General features: G+C 39.1%; 3 protein-coding genes across 6 annotated transcripts in view; all 3 read left to right on the forward strand.

The window, feature by feature from the left end:
• LOC135255806 (GTPase IMAP family member 9-like) overlaps positions 1-24,546 on the forward strand; it is a 118,743-nt gene that overhangs the window by 62,381 nt on the left and 31,816 nt on the right. Inside the window, exon 2 of one of the 4 annotated variants that reach the window (XM_064337471.1) lies at positions 24,117-24,201. The exons of 1 other annotated variant lie outside the window; for it this stretch is intronic. Coding sequence is in view for 1 of the 3 variants with exons in the window: in XM_064337473.1 (XP_064193543.1) it covers positions 1,614-1,644 (31 nt within the window). In the remaining 2 variants the exon portion in view is untranslated. Of the gene's footprint in view, positions 1-1,573; positions 1,645-24,116; positions 24,202-24,546 lie in introns of those variants that run through there. 2 more of the 4 variants (XM_064337473.1, XM_064337470.1) reach the window with 2 other exon arrangements.
• The window catches only part of LOC135255807 (GTPase IMAP family member 4-like), a 41,628-nt gene that overhangs the window by 7,460 nt on the left and 9,622 nt on the right, over positions 1-24,546 (forward strand). The gene's annotated exons all lie outside the window — the stretch shown is intronic.
• On the forward strand, positions 8,494-14,133 carry LOC135255808 (GTPase IMAP family member 4-like). Its single transcript, XM_064337476.1, has 3 exons — positions 8,494-8,635; positions 11,398-12,078; positions 12,882-14,133. Exons 1-3 carry the CDS (start codon positions 8,623-8,625, stop codon positions 13,073-13,075), a joined length of 888 nt encoding a protein of 295 aa, XP_064193546.1. The 5' UTR covers positions 8,494-8,622; the 3' UTR covers positions 13,076-14,133.

Below are 24,546 nucleotides of genomic sequence, written 5' to 3' on the forward strand. Positions count from 1 at the left end.
TCTATCTTCTAACTATACAGCTCACTGACGTGCGTTGAAGATGACGAACGTTCGTGCCGAACTAAGTTTGCGGCGAACAGTTCATGTTGAACTCTTTTAAAGGAACATTTCATTTAGTTCGGCACCAACGCATGTTTGATAAAAAATTGATGCTTCTCTAAGCTCTAAGCGGAGGGTCATTTGCTTCCGCGATATCAGACTACTTCACTGATAGTGGTCCTGACATGACAGATATTATACGAGTGCATGCATGTATTGTCGTGTAGCGCAACTAATAAACAGGTCAGCAGAATTAAGCGATATGCTGTGGACGTCATCCCGCGATATGATGATTTTAACTTTACTTTACGCTCACATTTCATGATTAAACGGAACAATTTGTTCTCGCGGTGCATTTCCTGTCAGCAGTAATTTTTGTTCGTGGTGCACTGCCTTTTCAGACTGTTCGGTAACGTAAGCGAACCGTGGCGAACAAAAAAAAAAGTTTGATTATGTTCACGAACGTTAGCTATCGCTCACCGTCTTGAATGCACGTCTGGTGCTACTATCCTTATTACTGGACTATTGCTAGTGGCCATTCCAGTTCCTCAGTTTTGTTTTGTACTGTCTAAAAAGAAAGGGAATTCATCATTTCACAGTAAAATTAAGACAGTTTAAACTATATCGTTTCACTGTATATTGTATCAATCAAATGCAAATGCATTGGACTATGCACACATTTGTGCCTTGAAGCAGTAGTAGATTGCAATGTTTAAGTATACTGCTGTTTAAAGGCACAAATGTTCACATAGTTCAACGCATTATGTAGCATTTGATTGATAAGAGAACACGGGGGTTGATCTTGAACTCTAGTCAAGTTTGTAGCCAGAACATAATACAACCAGACCACTGAAACAGCCATATTTGCGCTTTCACACTTTTAAATCACGTTTTTCTTCTGTAAAATGCGATCGTAATAAGGTCCTCATTTGTATGTCTGCAGCAAACAGCATAGGAGTGACTTCCCAGTTCTTTCAGTATGTTTACAAAAGGATATTTGTGAAATAGAGGAAGACTTTATATTTTAATGTTCCTGTTGACCAGAACAGGCTTGCCACCTAGCTTTAGCTTTTCATTTTTCCTTCTGTTAAATGTTACACTTTAGTCATGTCCTATCTTTTCTTAATCTGTATTTCAGTTACAATAGTTTTAAAATCTAAGACATTTTAAAAAATAACTTAAAAAGAATGTTAAATATGATTTACGTACCTTTACCTCTTTTTTTGTATGCGTCTGTCTTCTACAGGAACTGAACAACGAAAATGAAACTGAACACCGTTACTCAGTTCTCCATACTTATACCACTTTTGCTTTAGCCTACCAAAGACTCAATATCATTGCAGAGATACCTGTCGGAATTTTAGTGTCCAGACGTGATGTTTGGATGAAGTTTAGACTTGTTATTGCATCTGTGCCATCATAAACAAGGATTGTTTTCCTTTTTTCTATAGAGAGGAATTCAGGATGGACTCTGATTGTGAAGCATGCAGCATGAGACTTGCTCTTCACTTGTGCCATGCTCAGTAAGTTACTCATCTTTCAAGTAGGAGGAACTAACTTGTTCTCGCAGCAAAATGGAGGGAAAAGAATCTTCACGGAAATCGGGTAAGGAAAATAAATAAAATGATATTTGGTAGGACTAAAAGTCAATAGCCAGGCATGCATTTAATTTCTCATGAATTTATAAAATTTGTCCTTAACCTTGACTTACAATACAACTAAATGTTTTACCAATTTTCTTCACACAAATAGTTTGGCGCTTTTAGTTATTGCTGAATTCATTAAGCTCTGCTTGTTAAGTTGGAAACCGGGCCAAAGACCGAGCAATCTGAGCTTGGTTGTGCAGGACTTTAATCCAAATTTTAAAAACTGCTTTACATTTAATTATGCAGCAAATGCTCACAACCAAAGCAGCAGAATTTTTTTAAGGTAAAAACTACATAATTTATTTACACAGAAGTAGTAAATGTATAATCATACAATGAAGTTCCATAGTAGGTGCAAGAGGGAGACTTTGCCAATATTTGACAAAAACACCTCAAACCAATTGCAGATTATTCTATTAATGCCTGGCCTTCTTCCACAACCTTCGGTTTTCACAAGTAATAGATTGCCAATTTATTAAAATTCAAGAAACACACAGGTTCCTGATTATGATTGTACTTTTACCTCGGTCCCTAACTAAGGCACAAAATGCCGAATGTGAATGTCCAATATGAAACCAACTTCACCTCGGTAACGAAAGGTTGGTGTGTTTTCAGTCTGCCGTGAACGACAGACAGTAATAATAACAAAAGTAATAGTATGAGTAAAATTAAACCTTTTTTAAAGTTTGAATCTTTAGTTTAAAATAAAATATATTTACATAAATGCTATATATTTCACTTCTGTTGTGTCCCATGTGCTCTCACTCTATATTTTAGTTTCAATAGTTTATGCATTTGAAACATTTTTTTTTTTTTTACTTCAAAATAATGTTAAGTATACTTTACATTATTTTACTTCAGCTGTGTACGCTTGCTTTTGTTTTCTACGGAAGTTAAAGAAAACGCAAAAAATTTTCTTTTAGTCAGTTACACAGTTTGCTTTAAACAGTTTTGGCTGGTAATCATGATTAAAATACAGGAAATGTAATGATTTCCGGAAATTGTTTCTGGCAAAAATTAATATATGCATTAAAAAATCAAAGCAAAATGGAGGGTGACACATCTTAACAAAAATCAGGCGAGAAGCTATAATGATATTTCAGTGGAATGAAGAAACAATAGACAGGACTGGATTGCAATATTTTTTGTAAATATAAGTGATGTGAAATACTTTAAACACATACCCATATTTTTTCCTGTTAATGGTAAACATTTCATAATATATTTTCTCATATTTACAACATTGTTCATTGGCTGATGTACTCAGAACTTGATATGAAACCAGTTATTGTTAACTTCATGAATTTGAGTAATCTTGCAAGATATGTTATGATATTGTCACAAACTTTTTAACAGGATGATAGTCTCCTTAGATAGGTCCTGCAATGAAATCTTATCTGAAGCTGCCATACGTACATGAATAATGGCTTCAAGATAAGCCGTTTTACAACTTGAACTATATGTGCCACGTTTTAAAATGAATGTTTTAGCATGACATTTACATTGGTAAGCTTTTATCCTGCAACAGTAACAAACACTTTGGGCCGGGGACTTTGTTTTAAACGCAAAGAGCCTAACATATCTTTATATAAACTAGTCCTACAGAATATAGCGGCAATATAATATATGGGGGTTTCTTCAACTAGGAGCACTTTTGTCCTTGTGAACTTATTTTAAAAAACTTGTTCAAATCACACTTACCACAGTCTCATAAGTTTATCTAATTTGTCTAGTTTTAAGGTCCAAGAGAGGACGCACTGCCATCACAAGATAATTTGGTCATTTTTGAAATTTTGTCTGACCCGTAATGAACAAATGTCATTTCCACCACAACTAAATATATGACTATTATTTAAAAATAGTATGACATATGTCACCCCATAATAATATATGACTATTTGATACCTTTTTACAATTATTATACATTTGCGAATTAAATTTATTAAATGTCACAAGGACAAAACGGCTTAACGTACATCCACCACAATCTGAAATATAATGTTGGCTTGGGTAGATACTGTTTTGAAATAAATAAATTGTATTATTGCATTAAGTAGAGTATGATCTCCCAAATTGTGGAGAAATGTTTAATGTATGGTTGTAACTTTTTGAATATTTTCAAAAAATGTGTGCGGTGATGGAAATGACAGGGTGCTGTGGAAATGACGTTGTGTTGCGGAAATGACAATTAATGAACACGGATGTAGAAAATATTAAATTGAAAACAGTAGAAACATTTATTTGAAACATTTTTGTTGAACTGTCGTGAGACAAAACTGCTTTTACAATGCAAAATAATGGTAAGGCAAAAATGTACATACGCAATGATACATCAAAATTACATCAAATAATTGTGAGAGTTGGATGTATATTTTAAAATTTGGTCTCTTAGATGAACAGTTGTGTATTAATTACTGTATAGAACTTTAACAACACCCAGTGGAAATGTACCTCATACTCTCAATGCATAGTGTGCGTAAAATGTGTGTGTGTGTGTGTGTGTGTGCATGTATCCCAGTCTTCCATTATGCAGAAGATGATTCAAAATGATAGTACATCTTTGGACTTAAGCATTCTGAGCACTCTAGTCTGGCCCATTATAAACAGTTGTGTGGCTGCACATAATGTGTGTGTGCGTGTGCGTGTATGTACATGCGGCACATGTGTGTGTGAATGTCTGAATGTGATTAAAGGCCACATCTAATCAAGGGTTTGACAAATTTCTTTCCAGACTGACACTGCAATCTCCTTGTGCTGTTTGGTCACTGGTACAGGCTCAGGGATAAGTCCTATTACTTTCTCGGATTGGTACTGTAGGGGAATCAAGGGTTACCATGTTACCAAAAACAGGTAAAATGACCGTTAGCCCAGGAAGAAGCAGATCAAAAGTTTGTAGTAAAAACAGGAAGATTTATTACGCAGCCGGCAACGGGAACAACTCAGCAAGGAAGTTCAAAATAGTATTGGTGGGTGATCAGATTTATACAGTTTACAGTAGACTTGTATTTGCATATTGTGGAATTATATTGTTGAAAGGGAGCACTGCCTCTGATTGGTGATAGAGGCTGTGCTTCCTTCCGATTGGACCATTCAAATTCAAATCCATCCTACCTATTCAAACAGGTACCATTCACATTGAAATTGAATACAACAGGGGGGCTCACCCCCTTCCCCCCTGGGGCCCAGCGGAAACTTCCCAAACGCAGAATACACAAAACTGTCTGTTTCCCAACAGTACCAGATGATGTCATCTCTTTCTGGCCAATAGAATCGATTGTTACCTATGGACCAATTGTTACCTATGCGGCTCATTGTTTTAACAAGAGCACCGCTGTAACCATCAATATCTTGAATGATGCCCGGGTACACATCTCCGTCATAATTGACGGCACACCACTGACCTATAAGCCCCTCGTGTAAGTCCGGAATGTGCTGCAGACCTAAATTGTGGGATGTGTTAGGATGTGATGTGCTGGCTGAGGGGCAAGCTTCCTCCCATGGCTGAAACATTGCGGTTTCTGGATTTAATTAATATATAAACATAGTATTACACATATCTATTTTTACAATCCATATTTGTGCCCTATCAACATAGATAGCTCGGGTTTATGTGTTAACACAATGCCTTTCTCATTTCCACCACACTCTTAGGCTACCGTCATTGTTTCATTATACCAGCGCGTTTGCATAGAAACTCAGAACCTATCAATAAAATGGTTTAGCTATTTCTCAGCATAATGACAGATTCAAAGACTAAACGAACTCACCCGATACTGTCTTCAAATGGATGCAGGCTCAAGAAAAGTAATTATTCATCCTCTCAAAACAAACTTTTGGTAGCCTAGCATGCACTCTGGGTGGCACTGTCTTCCACTGCTTCCCCGACGTTCAGACCCTCCCCTCACTGATAAAAACTAGACCCTACGGTGTCGGATTACTCGTGTCGCCATGGATGTCGCTTGCCGTAAAGAAGTTTACTAGATGTCGTAGCACTTAGATTTGGAGCTCCAGCTCTTCCGCACCCCACCTAATGAACAAGTCCAAATGACGGGCAAACCATATGGCGGACATGGGTGGTCCCAATGACAAAGTTGTACAGCACGTTCAGCTGCATCCGTCGATGAAGTTTCGTGTTGATCTGACTTACGGTGTGGGAGTTATGACCTTTTAAACATGACCCTTTGTTATAGCGCCACCATCTGGCCGACATAGGTGATTTTCAGTGCCTGAGTAGTGGGGGGCCATAGGAACCGACCTACCAAATTTGATTGGACTACAATTTATAGATGCTGAGCCTCAGACATTTTAGCAGAGAAAACCGCCACGTCCCAACTAAACTGTGAAAATGGCGGGCAAACAATATGGCGGACATAGGTGGTCCCAATGACAAAGTTGTACAGCACGTTCAGCTGCATAGGTCCATTAAGTTTTGTGTTGATCAAACTTATGGTGTGGGTGTTATGGGCTTTTACGCATTACCCTTTGTTATAGCGCCACCATCTGGCCGACATAGGTGATTTTTAGTGCCTGAGTAGTGGGGGGCCATAGAAACCCACCTGCCAAATTTGGTTGTTCTAGGACTTATGGTTGCTGAGCCTCAGACACTTTTAGCGGAGAAAAATAAGAATAATAATAATAATAATAATAATCGGAACAGATACAATAGGGTTCCACCAGCTTCGCTGCTTGGACCCCTAATAATCCTAACAGATACAATAGGGTTCCACCAGCTTCGCTGCTTGGACCCCTAATAATCCTAACAAAAACAATAGGGTTCCACCAGCTTCGCTGCTTGGACCCCTAATAATCCTAACAAAAACAATAGGGTTCCACCAGCTTCGCTGCTTGGACCCCTAATAATAATCCTAACAGATACAATAGGGTTCCACCAGCTTCGCTGCTTGGACCCCTAATAATCCGAACAGATACAATAGGGTTCCACCAGCTTCGCTGCTTGGACCCCTAATAATAATCCTAACAGATACAATAGGGTTCCACCAGCTTCGCTGCTTGGATCCCTAATAATAATCCTAACAGATACAATAGGGTTCCACCAGCTTCGCTGCTTGGACCCCTAATAATCCGAACAGATACAATAGGGTTCCACCAGCTTCGCTGCTTGGACCCCTAATAATAATAATCCTAACAGATACAATAGGGTTCCACCAGCTTCGCTGCTTGGACCCCTAATAATCCTAACAAATACAATAGGGTTCCACCAGCTTCGCTGCTTGGACCCCTAATAATCCTAACAGATACAATAGGGTTCCACCAGCTTCGCTGCTTGGACCCCTAATAATAATCCAAACAGATACAATAGGGTTTCACCAGCTTCGCTGCTTGGACCCCAAATAATAATAATAATCCTAACAAATACAATAGGGTTCCACCAGCTTCGCTGCTTGGACGCCTAATAATCCGAACAGATACAATAGGGTTCCACCAGCTTTGCTGCTTGAACCCCTAATAATAATCCTAACAGATACAATAGGGTTCCACCAGCTTCGCTGCTTGGACCCCTAATAATAATAATCCTAACAGATACAATAGGGTTCCACCAGCTTCGCTGCTTGGACCCCTAATAATCCTAACAAATACAATAGGGTTCCACCAGCTTCGCTGCTTGGACCCCTAATAATCCTAACAGGTACAATAGGGTTCCACCAGCTTCGCTGCTTGGACCCCTAATAATAATCCAAACAGATACAATAGGGTTTCACCAGCTTCGCTGCTTGGACCCCAAATAATAATAATAATCCTAACAAATAGAATAGGGTTCCACCAGCTTCGCTGCTTGGACGCCTAATAATCCGAACAGATACAATAGGGTTCCACCAGCTTCGCTGCTTGAACACCTAATAATAATCCTAACAGATACAATAGGGTTCCACCAGCTTCGCTGCTTGGACCCCTAATAATCCTAACAAAAACAATAGGGTTCCTCCAGCTTCGCTGCTTGGACCCCTAATAACCTTGCATCTCTTATGGTTACAAATATCATCACATAGAATCAACTGCAGTGATGGGCAAAGTCTCAGCCGCACCCAGAAGTTAGAACAGGTATCTCTATAATTATATTGGATATTACAAAGGTTACAGCAAGAGGGTAATAAATAAGGATTACTGATTAACATTGTACATTGTTTCAATCTGAACACTTTCTTTGTCAAACTACTGCAGAAAAAAAGTGAAGGAAACTAAATTGTATTTGATGTCACGTAAATGTATTTTAAAAGTTAAAACTATTCTAACCAAAATATAGTATTATTATTCAGCTGTTTGAAGTTCCTGTGCATCAGGACATAAGAGACCTTAAGACCAAAAGTAGAACAAATAAAACCCAGTTTAGATCACAGTGAGAACACAGGACAAGATTGAATTATTATTATTATTATTATTATTGTGTAACAGAAGTAGTAGTCGATAATACAGTGTATTGCTAAGTCTGTTAATACAGTCAACCTGGCAGTCCTGGCTACTCTCCTTTCTTGCAATCAAATCACCATTAAATAATTTCTGCATTCTGCAAATATTCTTCTCCCATCATTTGGCTTTTATAATCTTTTTAGTTTTACAAAGTCTCTGGTCCTCTAGTCCCATGACTTGTTGTGGGAAAATGTCCTGTGTTTTAACAACAGTAGCAATCGGAAACATAGTGAAAAAGAGATTTCAATCTCAATGAGACTTCCTGGTTAAATAAAGGTGAATAAATAAATAAATTAAAGAGGCACAAATCTGAATTGGACATGGTTTTACTAGGCACACTTATGCTAAATGTAAGACTAAACTGATTTCAATTAGTTTACAACATGTATTTCTGCAATGATATGGGATCATAAAAAGTTACAGTAAAGGGCTATAAATTTGTATGCTGATTAACAGTGTGCTGTTTCAATGTGGACACTATTTTGTACTTCAGTAGAAGTTGGAAGCAAGCATGCAAAATAAAGGTATGTACATTATATTTAACCTTATTTTAAAGTTATATACATTTTTTAGATGTCAAAACTATGACACTTGAAATATGAAAATATGGTTTTATTATTCAGCTGTTTGGAATAGTCCTTGTGCACAAGAAACTTTATGACCAAAAGTAGATCAAATAAAACCCAATTTAGATCACAGTGAGAGCACAGAGGACAAGATCACTGTGAGTATTAAACAAATAAAACAAAGGATACAAATTCTGAAAAAGAAAGTTTTATTTTGCTTAGTTTTTTATTTTTATTTGATTGACCAAAGGCAGGTTTCAGACTTTTCAGGCAGTAACTTCGAATTGTTGAAATATTTGGGAAAATTGTTGACATATGGAACAGAAGTTGTTTTCAATGCTACAATACATTTCAAAATATATTGTTAATACTGCCAGTCCTGACAACTGACATTTCTCTTTATCAACAGCAGCATTAATTTCTGCATTCCGGAAAGTTCTTCAACCTTCATTTGGCTTTTATATTCTTTTCAGTTTGACAGTGTCTCTACTCCTCTAGTCCCAAGACACATAGCGGAGAAAATATTTGGTTTTTAAGGTGGCAAATAGCTGAATTGAGCACCAAAATCACTGTCTTCCACCACAGAATGAAAACACAGCTCACCTAATGCTGAACTGTTTATCATGACTTTACTAAATGGTAAATGGACTGCATTTATATAGCGCTTTTATCCAAAGCGCTTTACAATTGATGCCTCTCATTCGCCAGAGCAGTTAGGGGTTAGGTGTCTTGCTCAAGGACACTTCGACACGCCCAGGGCGGGGTTTGAACCGGCAACCCTCCGATTGCCAGACAATCGGTCTTACCTCCTGAGCTATGTCGCCCCGACCCTACTAATCCATACTAAATCTAAAACTAGATTGGCTTACCTCAGAAAGTGCTAGATGTCTGTTCTTTTTAAGCACAGGTTGGTGAGCTCACCAACAATCTAAAAGTAAAACACCAAATGGTTTTTGTGGGAAAAAAATTGTAAAACATTTATTTGTAAGTTAAAGAAACGAAATGCATGTCTGGCTATTGTCTTTAAGTACTATCAAATATCATAATTTAAGAGATTAGACCATCAGAGACCCTAATTGCAGTAAAATAATGCTTAATAAGGGGGGGAAGCTGGTAAGTGGGAGTAGGTCTGGAAATGGGAGATGACTATGAGAATTGATGTGGCAGAGGGTGTGGATGTTGAAAATGCTGGTCTTTTTACCTTGAAAATAATATAAACTAACCACGCTAAGGCATATCTGTGATGCAATGGAAATTTGTGCACTGTTTTTTTCTGTATTTGTCATTCTAAAATATGTTCAAGACATTTTGGGACGTGGCGGGGAGGGGTGGGTACGACCACAGAACAGTCGAGTGTTTGCTGCTAGCTAGCCACTGTAATAGCTCAGATACAGTGAAACAAAAAGACGAGCTGACAGGGCTCGTTCAAGAACTAGAGCTAAGCTTGGAATTACTTTTCTTTGGTGGCGTCAGCTGAAGTTCAGGATGAAAGCGATGCAGAGTTGGCTTGTTTTCTGTTGGACCTGTAAGTAGCTCTTTTTTGACCAAAATGTCAGGTTTTCAAATTAATTGTACATGTCTGGTTCACGGTCACAACCGAACAATGAAACCTCTGGTCCAAGTAATTGATGGGAAAATTTAACTGGTAGTTTCTTATGAATTTGCGTGTTTGTGACTCAGTCAGGAACTCGAGGGTGAGTGGGTGGGGTTGAAGACAGAGGAGGAGACTTCTTTGATTTTAAACAGGGCCACAGCAAGGCAAAAAAATCCTGCATAGTATGTCTGTAATTATGGTCATACTGAATCTACAGTGGTTTAGGGTTTCATTTGACGCACTGCAGGGGTTCTTCTGGCCAGAGGGAACTACTTGTGGCGGTCTAACTGTAGGGAGCAGCAGAGTGTTATTTTTCCTCAATAGCTCTTCCATTATTCTGCACTGATGTCTACAGATTTGACGTCATGCTGCGTTGCATTTCGGGGTGACTTGTCATCTCTAGAGGAACGCTTTGCTCTGTGATTTGGAGATATCATTCACATTTGGAAAAAACAAAGCCATTATGTTTTTGTTTGCTTTCACGAGACAGTCTGTTCTGCATTAAATTAGTTATATTTTTTAACAACCAAGTCCCCCATGTAGAGAAATAGTTTGTAGCAAGATTTGACAAGCAAGACATGAGTCACGGGCAAATAATAAATTCAGAATTAAAAACAATTTTACTGTACACTTATGGCCGGCAAATATCCTAAGTGAAACTAACATGGATGATATTATAGACTATGCTCAAACCTATCTGACTATTGTTATTTGTTTCACAATCTGAACACAGAGTTCTATGAATAACCATTTATAAATGTAAATTTGACTCAAATCCACACAAAAATGCTATGGGTGACAAGAATAGCCTATCCCTATTTACAGCCTGTCAGTATAATGTATTTTCTGGCCCTTTCCCATTAAAATCAGAGAATCGATCATTTGCTGCTGTTCTAGGTCGCTAGTCCTGTGAGTCCCATGGCCCAAGTGTTAACAGTCAGCTATGGATTTGAGTGCTCACATTTTCCACCTGGTGGTGGCTGTGTGAACAACAAGTAGTTCCTGTGGAAAAACACACAAAAAAAAAATACACTACATGGCTAAAAGTATGTGGGCACCCCTTCTAATTAGGGGGTTCAGCTAATTCAGCTACAGTTGCAAAATAATGCAAACTCTTTCTTTTTAGGGGTTACCAGTGTGGCAGGAGCCATGTCCTCCCTGAGGCTCGTGCTTGTGGGAAAGACAGGGTCTGGGAAAAGCTCAGCAGGAAACACCATCCTCGGCAAAGAAGAATTTAAAGCAGGTTTAAGTTTCACAGCTGTAACACCTGATTGTCAGAGAATAGAGGGAGATGTGGATGGTAGGGCAGTCACAGTGGTCGACACACCAGGTGTGACTGACTTAAAGGTTTCTAAGGTGGATGCAGAAAGCAGGGTGGCCGAAAGTTTCTCCATGTGTGACCCAGGACCACATGCATTCCTGCTGGTGCTAAACATGTGCAGTTTCACACCAGAGGAGAAACAAGCAGCAGAGGTGATTCAAGAAGCGTTTGGCGAGGCTGCTTTTGAGTATACAATGCTCCTCTTTACCCATGGAGATCAACTGGAGAACCCTGGTGATATAGAGACCTTATTATCAGGCTGTGAGGAGCTCACATGTCTTCTTGATAAAGTAAATTGGAGGTATCATGTGTTTAATAATAAAAAGAATGATCGTACTCAAGTAATTGAACTCCTGAATAAGATTGATAAAATGGTGGGTGAGCGAGGACACTACACCAGAGAGCTGTTCCAGAAGGCAGAAGAGAAGAGAAAAGAGAAACAGGAGGAGGAGCGCTTGAGGAGAGAAGAGGAAGAACTCAGAAAAGGTTGAGTATTTTGTAAAGAACAGTTCACAAAGTGCAGGGCTGGTATATACTTGACATATAATGTGAGCGTGCATTCAATGTATACTATTTACAGGTCACAAAACACAGAATATTTTTTATCAGAAAACCAAAACATATGCAGTACATTAAATATACTTTGCTAATATTGTTCACTCTTATACTCTTTTTCAATCTTATGTTTGTATTTTACACATATAACACTGTAATACCCGCCATGGAATTGCAGATAAAGAAATAGCAGTGCCCCCTTGTTATACCAGAAATTTAAAAGCAAGAGCATAATTTGGAAATAAGTCTGGTATAAGGTATGAAAAAAACATTTGACCATATACATTGGAAGAATGTTGTGAGTTTTTCAGAAACCAATTTTAACATGACAATACAGGAAGTAATTAGCCTAACAACATACATTATAATTATAACATAAAGATTTATGCATTTTAACCAGTACACTGCAAAAAATAATTTGTGCTGTGCTCATAAGATTTTCTAAACACAACCTGATCCCAAACTAATTCTTTTTAGCGCCATGAAAATCTGCGAGTGCTTTCAGCCTGAACAATAAGTGCTATGACATACTGGACTTCCTGTTGGATGTCTGACATAAACTTTTTTTTGTTCTGTTTCCCTTTGGACAATTGCAAGTAATCTATCTGTTCTGGGGGTTCTTCCCCTCTTTTTTCAATACTAAAAAGAGATGTGGATGTGTTAGAAGTGGACTTTTTTGGAAAGCAAATCCAAGTTTGCAGGATGTACACTAATATAAAATCCTTATTTTACAGAATGGATGAAACCATGGGAAGGCAAGGTGGAATCAAGAAAGAAGAGATGGTTTAAGACTCTTCCTTTAGTGTTGGGGGCAGGATTCATTGTAATGCTGGTTATCAAAGGCATGCAGTCGGAACAGTGTCCAATTCCCTGGTCTAGGCTTATTTTCCCCATTTCTTGGTGCTGTCAATTTTTTCCTGTTCAGTAAATGTATGCCTGTAATACACACATCAGGGGTTGCATGTTTGTTTTTCAGTATAAACTTCACCTGTGTGTTATTTTATCATACATTCATGTTGGGAGACAATGGTCTACAATTAATAGTCTCCATAGTAATACCAACCACTCCCGATTAGTCTGCTGCTAAGGATATACGAGAATATATAAAGGTATTACGGAAAGGGAAAAAAGTTTAGGTAGGAGGAGCTAGAGGAAATGAAGGGGAAAACTAAGAGGAAAAGAGAACTGTGCACTGCCACTGTTGGACTATAGCCAAATGGTAACAGATGGCTCTGTCACACTGTGTCATCTCTAAAAAAGTTTTGACTCATCGGTCTGTGGAACCTTATCTCGATAGGCCTGGGGATCATCCAGGTGCTTTCTTGCAATTGTGAAATAAGTATTGATGTTTCTCTTAGTTAGCAGTGGTTTCTGCCTTGCTAAGCTTCCATGAATTACATTTTTTCCCAGTCTCTTTCTTATTGTGGAGTCATGAACACTGACCTTAGCATGAGGCTAGAGAAGCCTGCAGTTCTGCAGATGTTCTTCTGGGATCTTTTGTGATTTCCTGGATAAGTTGTTGCTGCACCCTTGGAAACATTTTGGCAGGCAGGCTACTCCTGGGAAGGTTCACCACTATTCCAAGTGTTCTCCATTTGGAGATAATGGCTCTCACCCTGGTTCCTTGGAGTCACAGAGCCTTAGAAATGGCTTAGTAACCCTTTTCAGAGTGACATATTTCAACAACTTTGTTTTTTTGTCTCTTCTGGATTTTCCTTTGTTTGACCATGGCATGGTTTGCTTGTAGAAACTTTGTGGTAACTACAGTACTTCTCATTGATGATACTGTAAGGTTCAATATGAGTGAGATTTAGATTCAACAGGGCTGGCTGCAGTCAAGCCTGGCTGTGTTAATTCAGCTGAATGTAATTATTAAATTTGGTTAATTGGTTGATTGAGTAACTAAATGGGCAATTGGTGTTTTACATGGTAGATATGGGTGTTTGATAACTTTTTTATTAAATAAATGAAATAATAATTTAAAAACGTGTTGCGTGTTTACTCAGTGTTCCTTTGTCTCATATTACATTTTATCTAAAAAATGATAGTACTTCCTTCTCCTTTCCCATGGCCTCTGTCTTTCAGGTAACAGTAAATATTATCAAATCAAACACGGAGATATCAAATATTTACAGATATCAGATGAGAAGATAAAGTAATGACATTGGTTTTTACAAAAGACAATACTCAGGCATCCATTTTCTTAGGAAAAATGTTGATTTAAATCAGGCACAGGACACAGTAGTGGAAAACTGGTTGAGGAGGGCTTTGCTCATGATTTTTAAAAACTTCTTTACATTTGGCCATATAGCAAATGCTCTTCACCAGTGCAAACAAAGGGCTGATGACAAGTGATAGCTGACGATAGCCGTTGCGGGGGGGGGGGGGAGAACTGGCACCCTGAGACAGACAGTTCGATTAACCAATAGGGAAGCTGCCACTGGCTTCCGGTGGCAGAGGCTCCTCCCTTTTGCCCCAGAAAGTACATGCGTTCGTCCAGACTAGGGCACCCCCATCTGTAACTGGATTATGGACTTCCTGACGGGCAGGCCTCAAGTGGTGAGGATTGGTAACAACACCTCATCCACTCTGGTCCTCAACACCGGAGTGCCTCAAGGCTTCTGCCTCAGTCCTCGGCTGTACTCTCCGTTCACGCGTGGACCGTACTCTCCGTTCACGCGTGGACCGTACTCTCTGTTCACGCGTGGACTGTACTCTCCGTTCACGCGTGGACCGTACTCTCTGTTCACGCGTGAATGTACAGCCATACACAGCAACAACCAGATTATCAAGTTCGAGGTAGTCCAGCTGACGCGATGGTGCAATGACAACAGCCTTGCACTGAATGTCAGCAAGACTAAGGAGCTCATCGTGGACTTCAGGAGCCACCGAGGCACCCACTCCCCCATCAGCCTAGACGGGACACCGGTGGAAATCGTCAGTTGTCGCTCAATTATTGGACTTACAATTGCACTAGGCACTCTATACAGCAGGCAGGCACTCTCACTGTACTGCACTGGTCACTTTATAACATTCTTGCGTCATCTGCCAGATTGTTGCATTAGGAATGCTGCTATTACTATCATTATATTGTTGCATCAATATTTTTGCCATTACTACCTTATTGTATTTATTAAGCTACTATCATTACTGTACTGCACTTGGTCACTTTACCACTTGCACCACCCGCCATAATGTGCCATAGTATTGATAATTCTTACTTAGTTACTTTCTACTGTACTTATTGTGTACTTACTTTTTATTTATTGTTGAGAATCTATGTTTAGAATTTATACTGCAGGAACGAATGGGGAGTAAGCATTCCATTGTACTTGTTACACATGGCAATAAATAATCTTGAATCTTGAATCTTGAAGAAGAAAAGAAAAGAAAACGTGTAGAGAACAGTTAAGCCAGAGTTCATCTCTCGTAGCTGCTGGAGGACTTGACGAAAGTGGACCCAAATGGCAGAGGGGTTGTGGTGCAAAGATAAAGACAGGGACCACAAGGAATAGGTTTGTGACTTTGTGTATGCCACACCAGTGTGCAGGCTCTTCTGCTGGTGCGAATCCCCAAAGTGTACTGCCTGTATCGCTGTAGACTATTTGCAAATGTACCTTTCTACTATGACAAAGGCATGAGGTCCTGGTGAAGTAAGGCAGATGCACGACCGGATTTCCTTCATGATTTCCTTTGGCTTCCTTATAATATCAGAGAGTCCAGGAGTCAATCACTCCAGCTTCGCTGCTTGGACCCCTAATAATCCTAACAAATACAATAGGGTTCCACCAGCTTCGCTGCTTGGACACCTAATAATAATAATCCTAACAAGCAAGGCATACATTTAGTTATGAAAAATGTTGATTGAAACCAGACAAAAGACCTGGCCATGGAAAACTGGTTGTGCATGGCTTTGCCCATGAATCTTAAAAACTTCTTTACATTTGGCCATGTAGCAAATTCTCTTCTCCAGAGCAACAAAACTATTTAGACAAGAGCTGATGGCAAGTGGCAACTGAGGGTAGCCATTACAGTTTTTTGCGATTGCTTTGACTCATTTTGCACAACAGAGTTTCAATGTGCAAAACTCTTAACACAGAATGCTATACTGCTCAAAATGTAATATATTTGCCTCTCCGCTGCATTTGGCCACAGAATTTTAGAGTGCCTTATCCACCCCTGACACTGCTGGGCTGTAATGTCATCGCATGCCTCATCCATGGCCTGAAGGAGCGTTGCCTGCTCATATGGACGCCTATCGTATACCTTCCACCTCCAGGCCACCAAAACTCCTCGATGGGGTTCAGAAAGGGGGAGTAAGGTGGAAGAAATTTTGATCGGAACTCTGGATGGGCTGTAACCAGTCTCACACAGCGAATGCACGATGGAAGTTTACATTGTACCAGACAATGATGAACACCATCTGAGCATTTGGCTGTACGAGACGGTTGTACAGCCCATCCAAAAAATGTATGAGGCGCACAGAGTTGTATGCCCCCAGCAGAGGGTCACAAGCCTCAATTCCATTGTGGGAAATGGCAGCACACATTGAGATGTTGGCTCCACGCTGTCCCGGAACATCAACAGTGGCCCTCTGCCCAATTACATTCCAGCCCTGATGCTGGCGCTTGCAGAGATTAAATCCCGCTTCATCCACGTAGATGATCTCACGCTGCTCTGCTCCAGCATCAATGTCCATCATGCTCTGAAATATAAAACACATGAGCATTACCGAGATAAAAATAGACCAATGCTTTACTGTATGTACAATATGCAAAACAAGGTTATTTCTATGCACCATATTGTAGCACTTTCCAAATATCAATAAACTTTCTATACACATACCTGAACATATTCCACCCTCAAAGCCTTCACTCTATCTTCATTCCTTTGGAAAGGCACCAAGTAAATTTGTTTCATTGTGATTTGGTTCTTTTTCAAAATTCGCCCAGTTGTTATTAGGCTGATTGAGTGGATGTTTTGGAAGATTCCGTTATCTGCCAGAATGTTTTTTTTTGGATTTCCTTGATCTGTATGTCATTTCTTTGAACTGCCATGTCTACTAGTGCCCTCTCCTGCTGGGCAGAGAGAAGACGGCCACGTCCTCCACCTGGTGGTGCTTTTTCAGTTCTAAAGTACAGTAAAGATTACAATTACAACAAAGATAATTCACACCCACACTAATATTTATTGGGATGGCAAGTATGCCATCCTGCCAAGTTATGCCTTCATACCTATACAGCACTTTTCAGGGTTCCCCACAGAAATAACCACAACAGCCACAGACACTCAGCCCTTAAAAACATCACATTCTGTACATTCTGACCCCGTTTCAACAGATAGATTTCATAAACAACTTCACATGCCCACACAATAGAGCCCCAAACTAAGGGGATTTTGAGTTCTTCTTCTTCTTCTTCTTCTTCTTCTTCTTCCTGCCACCTAGGCAGATAATTTCCTCTTTTACACTAACGTTTTCTTACGCTTATATTTGCTTTATCAAAACTCACTCACGGCCACCCATATGCATTTCATGACGGCAAATGTATTCCTTTTATTAAAAAGTTACACCAGTTCACCACTGTGCCATTTCTACTAACTATATTTCTTCACTTGGGTACCGTACAAAACCTCCTTATCAGCAAACGCCACGTTTCTACATTCATGTTACCTCGCTCTGTTCTCTATCTAGCCACATACAAACAATTACTACGTATGTACGTTCTGCAACTCCCCATTAAAACATCACATTTAAAATCATGACTCACTCATAATTATAACTACTAGTACTGAACATGACAAAAGCACACCAGTGCAATAGATTTCACATGTTACTTAACCCTCCACTTTAACAATTAGTGCTTTATATAGATTGTTATATATACCATTCGATAAGGAAACTAAGCTCGCTCATGGTCACTTCATTTACTTCGCACGATAGTCTGTGATCATGTCAGCCTTCACCTACATGCCCATTCTGCTAAAACCATATTGTTTCAACTACGCAATTTCATCATTTCTCCTAATTCCTCTCACACTGTTGTTATTTTCTCATATCCAAAGCCTGCTGGGACATATGCGTCTGCTCCTATTCTCCACTATCAAGTTTTCCGGTTCTAGCTTAGCAAAACAGCGAAGAGGATTCCTACCTGCAGATAAGCCTATCAAAATGCCTTATAAACCTTACACACACTAAAAGTACATCTCCAAGAAATAACAGACAACGGAGCAGGCCAGAAGGGTACACAAGTTGCGACCTAGGGAGCTCTAATTCTACGGGCTTGCTGATTCTTTTGTCAATCAAGGCTCGTTGGATGGCCGTCAAATCCGTGAGTACATACACTGGCCATATTTCACCTGCGTTTCTGATGCGTTTACACTTACGCCACCGCACCCTTTGTCACAGCCACTGTTTTACATATATAGCAAGCCAAAACTGCTAAACGGTACACGTCATCAGACTGTACAAATTCACACAAGGATAGCCATAATCCACAACTGTTTCTTACAGGGTCACTTCGCATTTCTCAATCTCATAATAAAATGCTTTGCAAAAAGAAATGATATCTCATAAAAAACACGTTTTCAACGTACAAAAATGCCATTTTCATGTCAAATGAAGTACGACACGTTTCCTGCTAGCCTACAGTGCACTCTATGGTTTAACTCTGGCCTACCTTACTGTCCTCCCCCCCCCCCCCAACACACTCCTTTTCTGTTCCACACTTCTTCTGCAAGTCTTTAAACTAATAAACTAACCCTCCTGCAATCCCACTCCTGGCGTCTGGTCTCTGTCAAACTCTGGAACTCACTCCCTCCCTCTCCACAGCTGTGATCATAAGGTGCAAGATCACAGATATGCCATTTGAAAGTCAAGAGAAAAGAAACAGCAATGGTCCAACATCTAGTATAAAGCCATCCCAGATGAGTGGAGGTTGTTATAGCAGCAAAGGGTGGACCAACTCCATATTAATGCGCATAATTTTGGATGAGATGTTGGATGTCAGGTATCCACAAACTTTTGGCCATTTAGTGTGTATATATATATATTGGCAGACAATTGTAATTCACCATTTGGCTATTCTCAGCCATAGGAAGCTTCAAAGTGCTCGCGCAGCATAGCCTGGCGATCAGACCAGAACTGGGGAGTTGCATCTGAGGTGTGTGTGTGTGTGTGAGAGTGTGTGTGTGTGTGTGTGTGTGTGTGTCAGAGGGGGAGACCATGCCCCTGCCCCCTCCTCTTTTTCACTAGTTAAAATATGCAGCTTTCCTTGAGTTAGGTCAGTTCGTTTATGGGCAATTTGGAAAGAAGTAGTTTTTGTAACTGTTGAAAGTGGGCATCTGAGTCCTGCATCTATGTCTGGCCTACATTCATCTCTGGACTTTTGGAATATCCTGCTGTCTTTTGGTTTCTGCATTTTGGATCACTTTGGGACAATAAGCTATGGGTTGGTATCTTCTTTCATTCATTTCTTGTGTGACTGTCCATATCTTCTGTAACCTTTGTTAATTGTTTTAAGGTAGTTTTAAGGTAAAATGTTTAGACAAGACGTGAATATTTGTTGTAAAGTAATCAATGTCTTAATTTCCGTCTGGTTGTCAGTTGTAGAGTTTGATAAAGGTTGATCAAAAAGTTTGCTCTGCCTATCAGTGAATTCGGCAATTTGATTGATAATTCATATCTTTGATAATAATTACCAAATTAGATCAAATAAATATATTTCACATGTTAGGTAAGTGAGGTGTATTGACTGTTGATGCACTTGTGTTTCGGATTCAGAGTGCTATACGTCAATGAAAGTGTTAACGGTTAAAACTCCTGGGTTTGTAAAATTAAACATATTTTAATGAATCCTCACCTTGCTGACTATATATATATATATATATATATATATATATATATATATATATGTATCATACAGCAGCAGTTTCTGTGCAAGCTGCACATTGAATATTATACAGACTGTCTATATGGTAATGTGCAAATTGCAAATTAATGAAAAGAATGTTGTTTAGAGTAATGCATATTTAATTTGTTGTATCAGCATATACATAGATTACATTTTTCATACATTAAACAATCATACATCACAGTTCAGTGAACTAAGAGTAAGCATGTTACGAAAAATGGTAAATAACCAAAAATGTTCCAACAAATTGTCATAACCTTTTATATCAAAAGAAGAGATATAGATTTGTTTTTGTTTCTACATTTAATCTTCTCTTCAGCAAGTACATTACAATGTCCCATGATGCTTGCCGTTGCCCTGGATGCATTTAGCCTTTTACATCATAATAACATCAGCTATGAACTGATGTGTAGCTAGGAGGCTAAATAGTAAGCTAGAAATATGCTGCTGTTAGCTAGCTAGCTAGGCATTAGACAACTGTCTAGCAAATCTAATAATAATAATCTTTTTGTATAGCACTTTTGAAGACAGAGTTGCAAAGTGCTTTGCACAGAAATAAACATAATTATCAGATAATATAATAGAAATAAAAAAGAGAAATTAATATCAAAAGAAAATTAAAAGTGATCTATACACAGCATGAAACAAGAACAAAAAATAAACTAGTCAAACACTAAATTAATACTTTCCGAAAAAAGCACATTTCAAGAGGCGATTTAAAAGAGGACACAGAGTTTGCCAGTCTGATATCCTCAAGCTGGCTGTTCTGGAGCATGGGGGCCCTAACAGTCTGTTAATCCTTAGGCCTCTTTTTCAAGATTACAGAACAGCCAAGAGGGCTCTTCCTGAGCACCAGACTGCACATCGGTATATATGGGGTTACAAGGTCAGAGATATAGCTAGGGGCCAGACCATGTAGTGCTTTAAAAGCAATGAGTAAAATGTTTTAATCAATTCTAAAACAATACAGCATCCAATGAAGAGTGGCTAAAAAAGTGGTAATATGGTCCCACCTTTTGGTTTCATTAAAAATGAAAATATTCTATAATATGTATAAATTTACTGGCAAAGCCATTAGAAGAGTTATCAATGTGGATATCAAAATCACCACAAATGACAATCCTGTCATAGTACAATGTAATAGAAGATAAACATTCTTAAAGATCAGACAGTAAACTGGAATTAGGCAAGTATGGCATCATATACAATATGTTCAACTAATTTTGCTTGAAGGTAAAAACTAACAGTAATTGTTGCAAGCTAGCTGCAGTTACATTGGTTGCAATGTTGGCTATTTTCTCTGCTTAACAGCCATGCTATTTACAGTTTATAAGACTTGATCTGGATCAGACTTTCTGTCAGTAGGTCACCTGTCTTTACATGCCACACTGACTCCTGTTCAATTGCAGGTCAAGTCTGCTATAATATCATACCTGACTGAACGGTCTGTTGCTAAGGACTCATTATGAACATAATGAGATAAACCTACCCCAACTACAGTAACTCATCACCAAAAACGTATAGGGTACATGAAATTCAGTATTGACTGCAGACTGCTGGAATGGGATCCCATATATCTCAGAACCTTGTGTAGAAATATTTGTATGGATCGGGTAATTGTATTGTCATTTTAAACGAATGCATTCTGCCATGTAAAACCTGCTGTCTAAGATCCTAATAAAGATTTCCCACATGACTGCTGGGCCCCCCACCACAGCTCCTATTGTATCTCCCACTACAGCTCCTACTACTGTTCCTACTCCTCTGCCAATTGCCAAAATTGGAATATTATAAGTACTTACAAATAAATTATTTTTTTCTGCCAGCTTTCTGGTATTTATATCCTCCTTTTTCAATTCCAACCTATTCTCATATCCACCTTTACTCCTCAACTTAACATCATGTTTGTTTTTGATTATCTCTAACTTTCTATTCTCCAGGATTTTATTTTGTGCTTCTATGATGGCTCTCTCAGCCATTAAATACATCTCACAAGTGAAGAAGCTTCCACCATTTCTCTCCACCATTTTGTCTATCTCCTGTAGCAGTGATGTGACTTGCATGATGTTCCTAGGCTCCTCAAATGTATGTGTAGGTAGATGTTCATGCTCATATGGAGCTTTGCTGGCATGATGTTCTAGAAGACAGGAATGCTCAGTGGAATGACTGTATTCATAATCAAAACCGTGTACAGGTGTCTTACTACTTTCAATGGCCAGTAACATTACATAATTCAAGGCCTGGTCACCGAACACATTTTTGATCAGCTTCAATATGTCCTCCCTCTCTGCACTGTCCTCTTGAGGCCTTTCTACAATGACAAAGGCATGAGGTCCTGGTGAAGTATGGCTGACGCACAACAGGATTTCATGCCTGGTGGCCTTTTCTGACTTCATTCTGCGCATATCAGAGAGTCCTACAGTTTCAACCACACTTACTCTCCTCCCAAGGACTTCTCCGTTTGTTTTTTGACACCAAGAATAGATTGGTGACCTGTCCAGGGTGTATTCCTGCCTCTTACCCAATGCATGCTGGGATAGGCTCCAGCAGCCCCCGCGACCCTGACCAGGAATAAGTGGGTATAGATAATGGATGGATGGATGGAAAACACCAAGAATGAAAAGGTACTATGCGACTTGTGAAATCTTAATGTTGGAGAGCCCCTCACATTATTTATGACAAAAAAAAGATTTGTTAGTTTAGTAGAGAAGAAAAAAACTGATAGATGACTTGGGGAAAAGCAAACTCGAACCCAAAGGGAAACTGAACAAAAAAATGAATGTCTAACATCTTACAAGGAGTCCAGCGTGTCATGGCACTCTCTGTTCAGGCTGAAAGCACTTGCTAGTTATATGAAGACCTGCATCTGGCTGGGATCAGTTTGTGTTTTGTAAAATTTGTAAGGGCAATACAAATAACAATATTTTTTTGTGGTGTAGTAGTTAAAATGCGTTAATCTATTTTCTTGGACTTCTTGAAAAACTTCACTTCATTCTTTACAAGATATAGTCGCAACAGTATAGTTTTGTTTAGGTTAATTACTTTCTATATATTCATGTTGAAATGGGTTTAAGACAAACTCACAGAACAGATACTACTGCTGTTGTCATTTCTATTCTTATTGTATTTAAAAAAATAATAAAATTAGTTATTCAAATAAAAAAATTTCCATACCTTTTCTACCCACACGTATTGGCAAATCATGGCCTTGATTTTAAATAGCTAGTATAGGATTTTTCTACATTTCTTTATTTGCAAATTATCTTAACAGTGTTATATACGTAAAATCCAAACATGAGTTTAAGAGTAAACAGTATCAGCAAAGTATATTTTTGTGTAGGTTTTTGATCTTCTGACAAAACAAATGTTCTGGGAATCTGCAAATCTGCAGGTGACAGTATAAATGTGTTTTGTGACCTGTAATAAGTATACATTGAATTAATATTTGTATTTTACCAACCCTGCACTTTGTGAACTGTTACTTATGAAATTCTCAACCTTGTCTGAGTTCTCCCACTTCTCTCCTCATGTGCTCCTTCTCCTGTTCCTCCTTTCTCTTCTTTTCTGCCACCTGGAACAGCTCACTTGTGTAGTGCCGTCCTCTCTCACCCACCATTTTATCAATCTTATTCAGGAGTTCAATTACTTGAGTACGATCATTCCTTTTATTATTAAAAACATGATACCTCCAATTTACTTTATGAAGAGGATATGTGAGCTCCTCACTATCCCTTACTGAGGTCTCGGGATCATCAGGGTTCTCCAGTTCGTCTCCATGGGTAAAGAGGACTATAGTATGCTCTAAAGCAGCCTCACCAAACACTCTGGTGTGAACCGGCCTAATTTTATCACCAGCAGGAATGCATGTGGTCCTGGGGCGCTCTTTGGGAAACATTCTGCTACCCTGTCTTTTGCGTCCTCCCTAGAAACCGTTAAATCAGTCACGCCTGGTGTGTCAACCACTGTGACTGTCCTACGATCTACTTCCCCCTCTCCTCTCTGACATTCAGGTGTGACAGCATTGAAACTAAAACCTGCTTTAAATTCTTTTTTTCCGAGGATGGTGTTTCCAGCCGAGCTTTTCCCAGCTCCCGTCTTTCCCACAAGCACGAGCCTCAGGGAAGACATGGCACCTGCCGTACAGGTAGAGTAACCCCTAAAAAGAAGGTTTATATCATTATTGCAGGATGGATGAGGAGCAATGAGAAGCAAAAGCCAGTATTTTCCACCCTGATTTTATTTGTATTTGTATATTTATTAGAGGTCTGTATTACGGTTGGCATGAGGATCAAGTCTGCCCATTCCTGACTATAAAACTAGCCTGACGAGCTCTAGTCAAGTTTGTAGCCAGAACATAATACAGGCAGATTACTGAAACAGCCATATTTGCGCTTTCACACTTTTAAATCACGTTTTTCTTCCATAAAATGCGATCGTAATAAGTTCCTCATTTGTATGTCTGCAGAAAACAGCATAGGAGTGACTTCCC

The sequence above is a fragment of the Anguilla rostrata genome, chromosome 5 (assembly GCF_018555375.3).
Source record: "Anguilla rostrata isolate EN2019 chromosome 5, ASM1855537v3, whole genome shotgun sequence".
Lineage (NCBI taxonomy): Eukaryota > Metazoa > Chordata > Actinopteri > Anguilliformes > Anguillidae > Anguilla > Anguilla rostrata.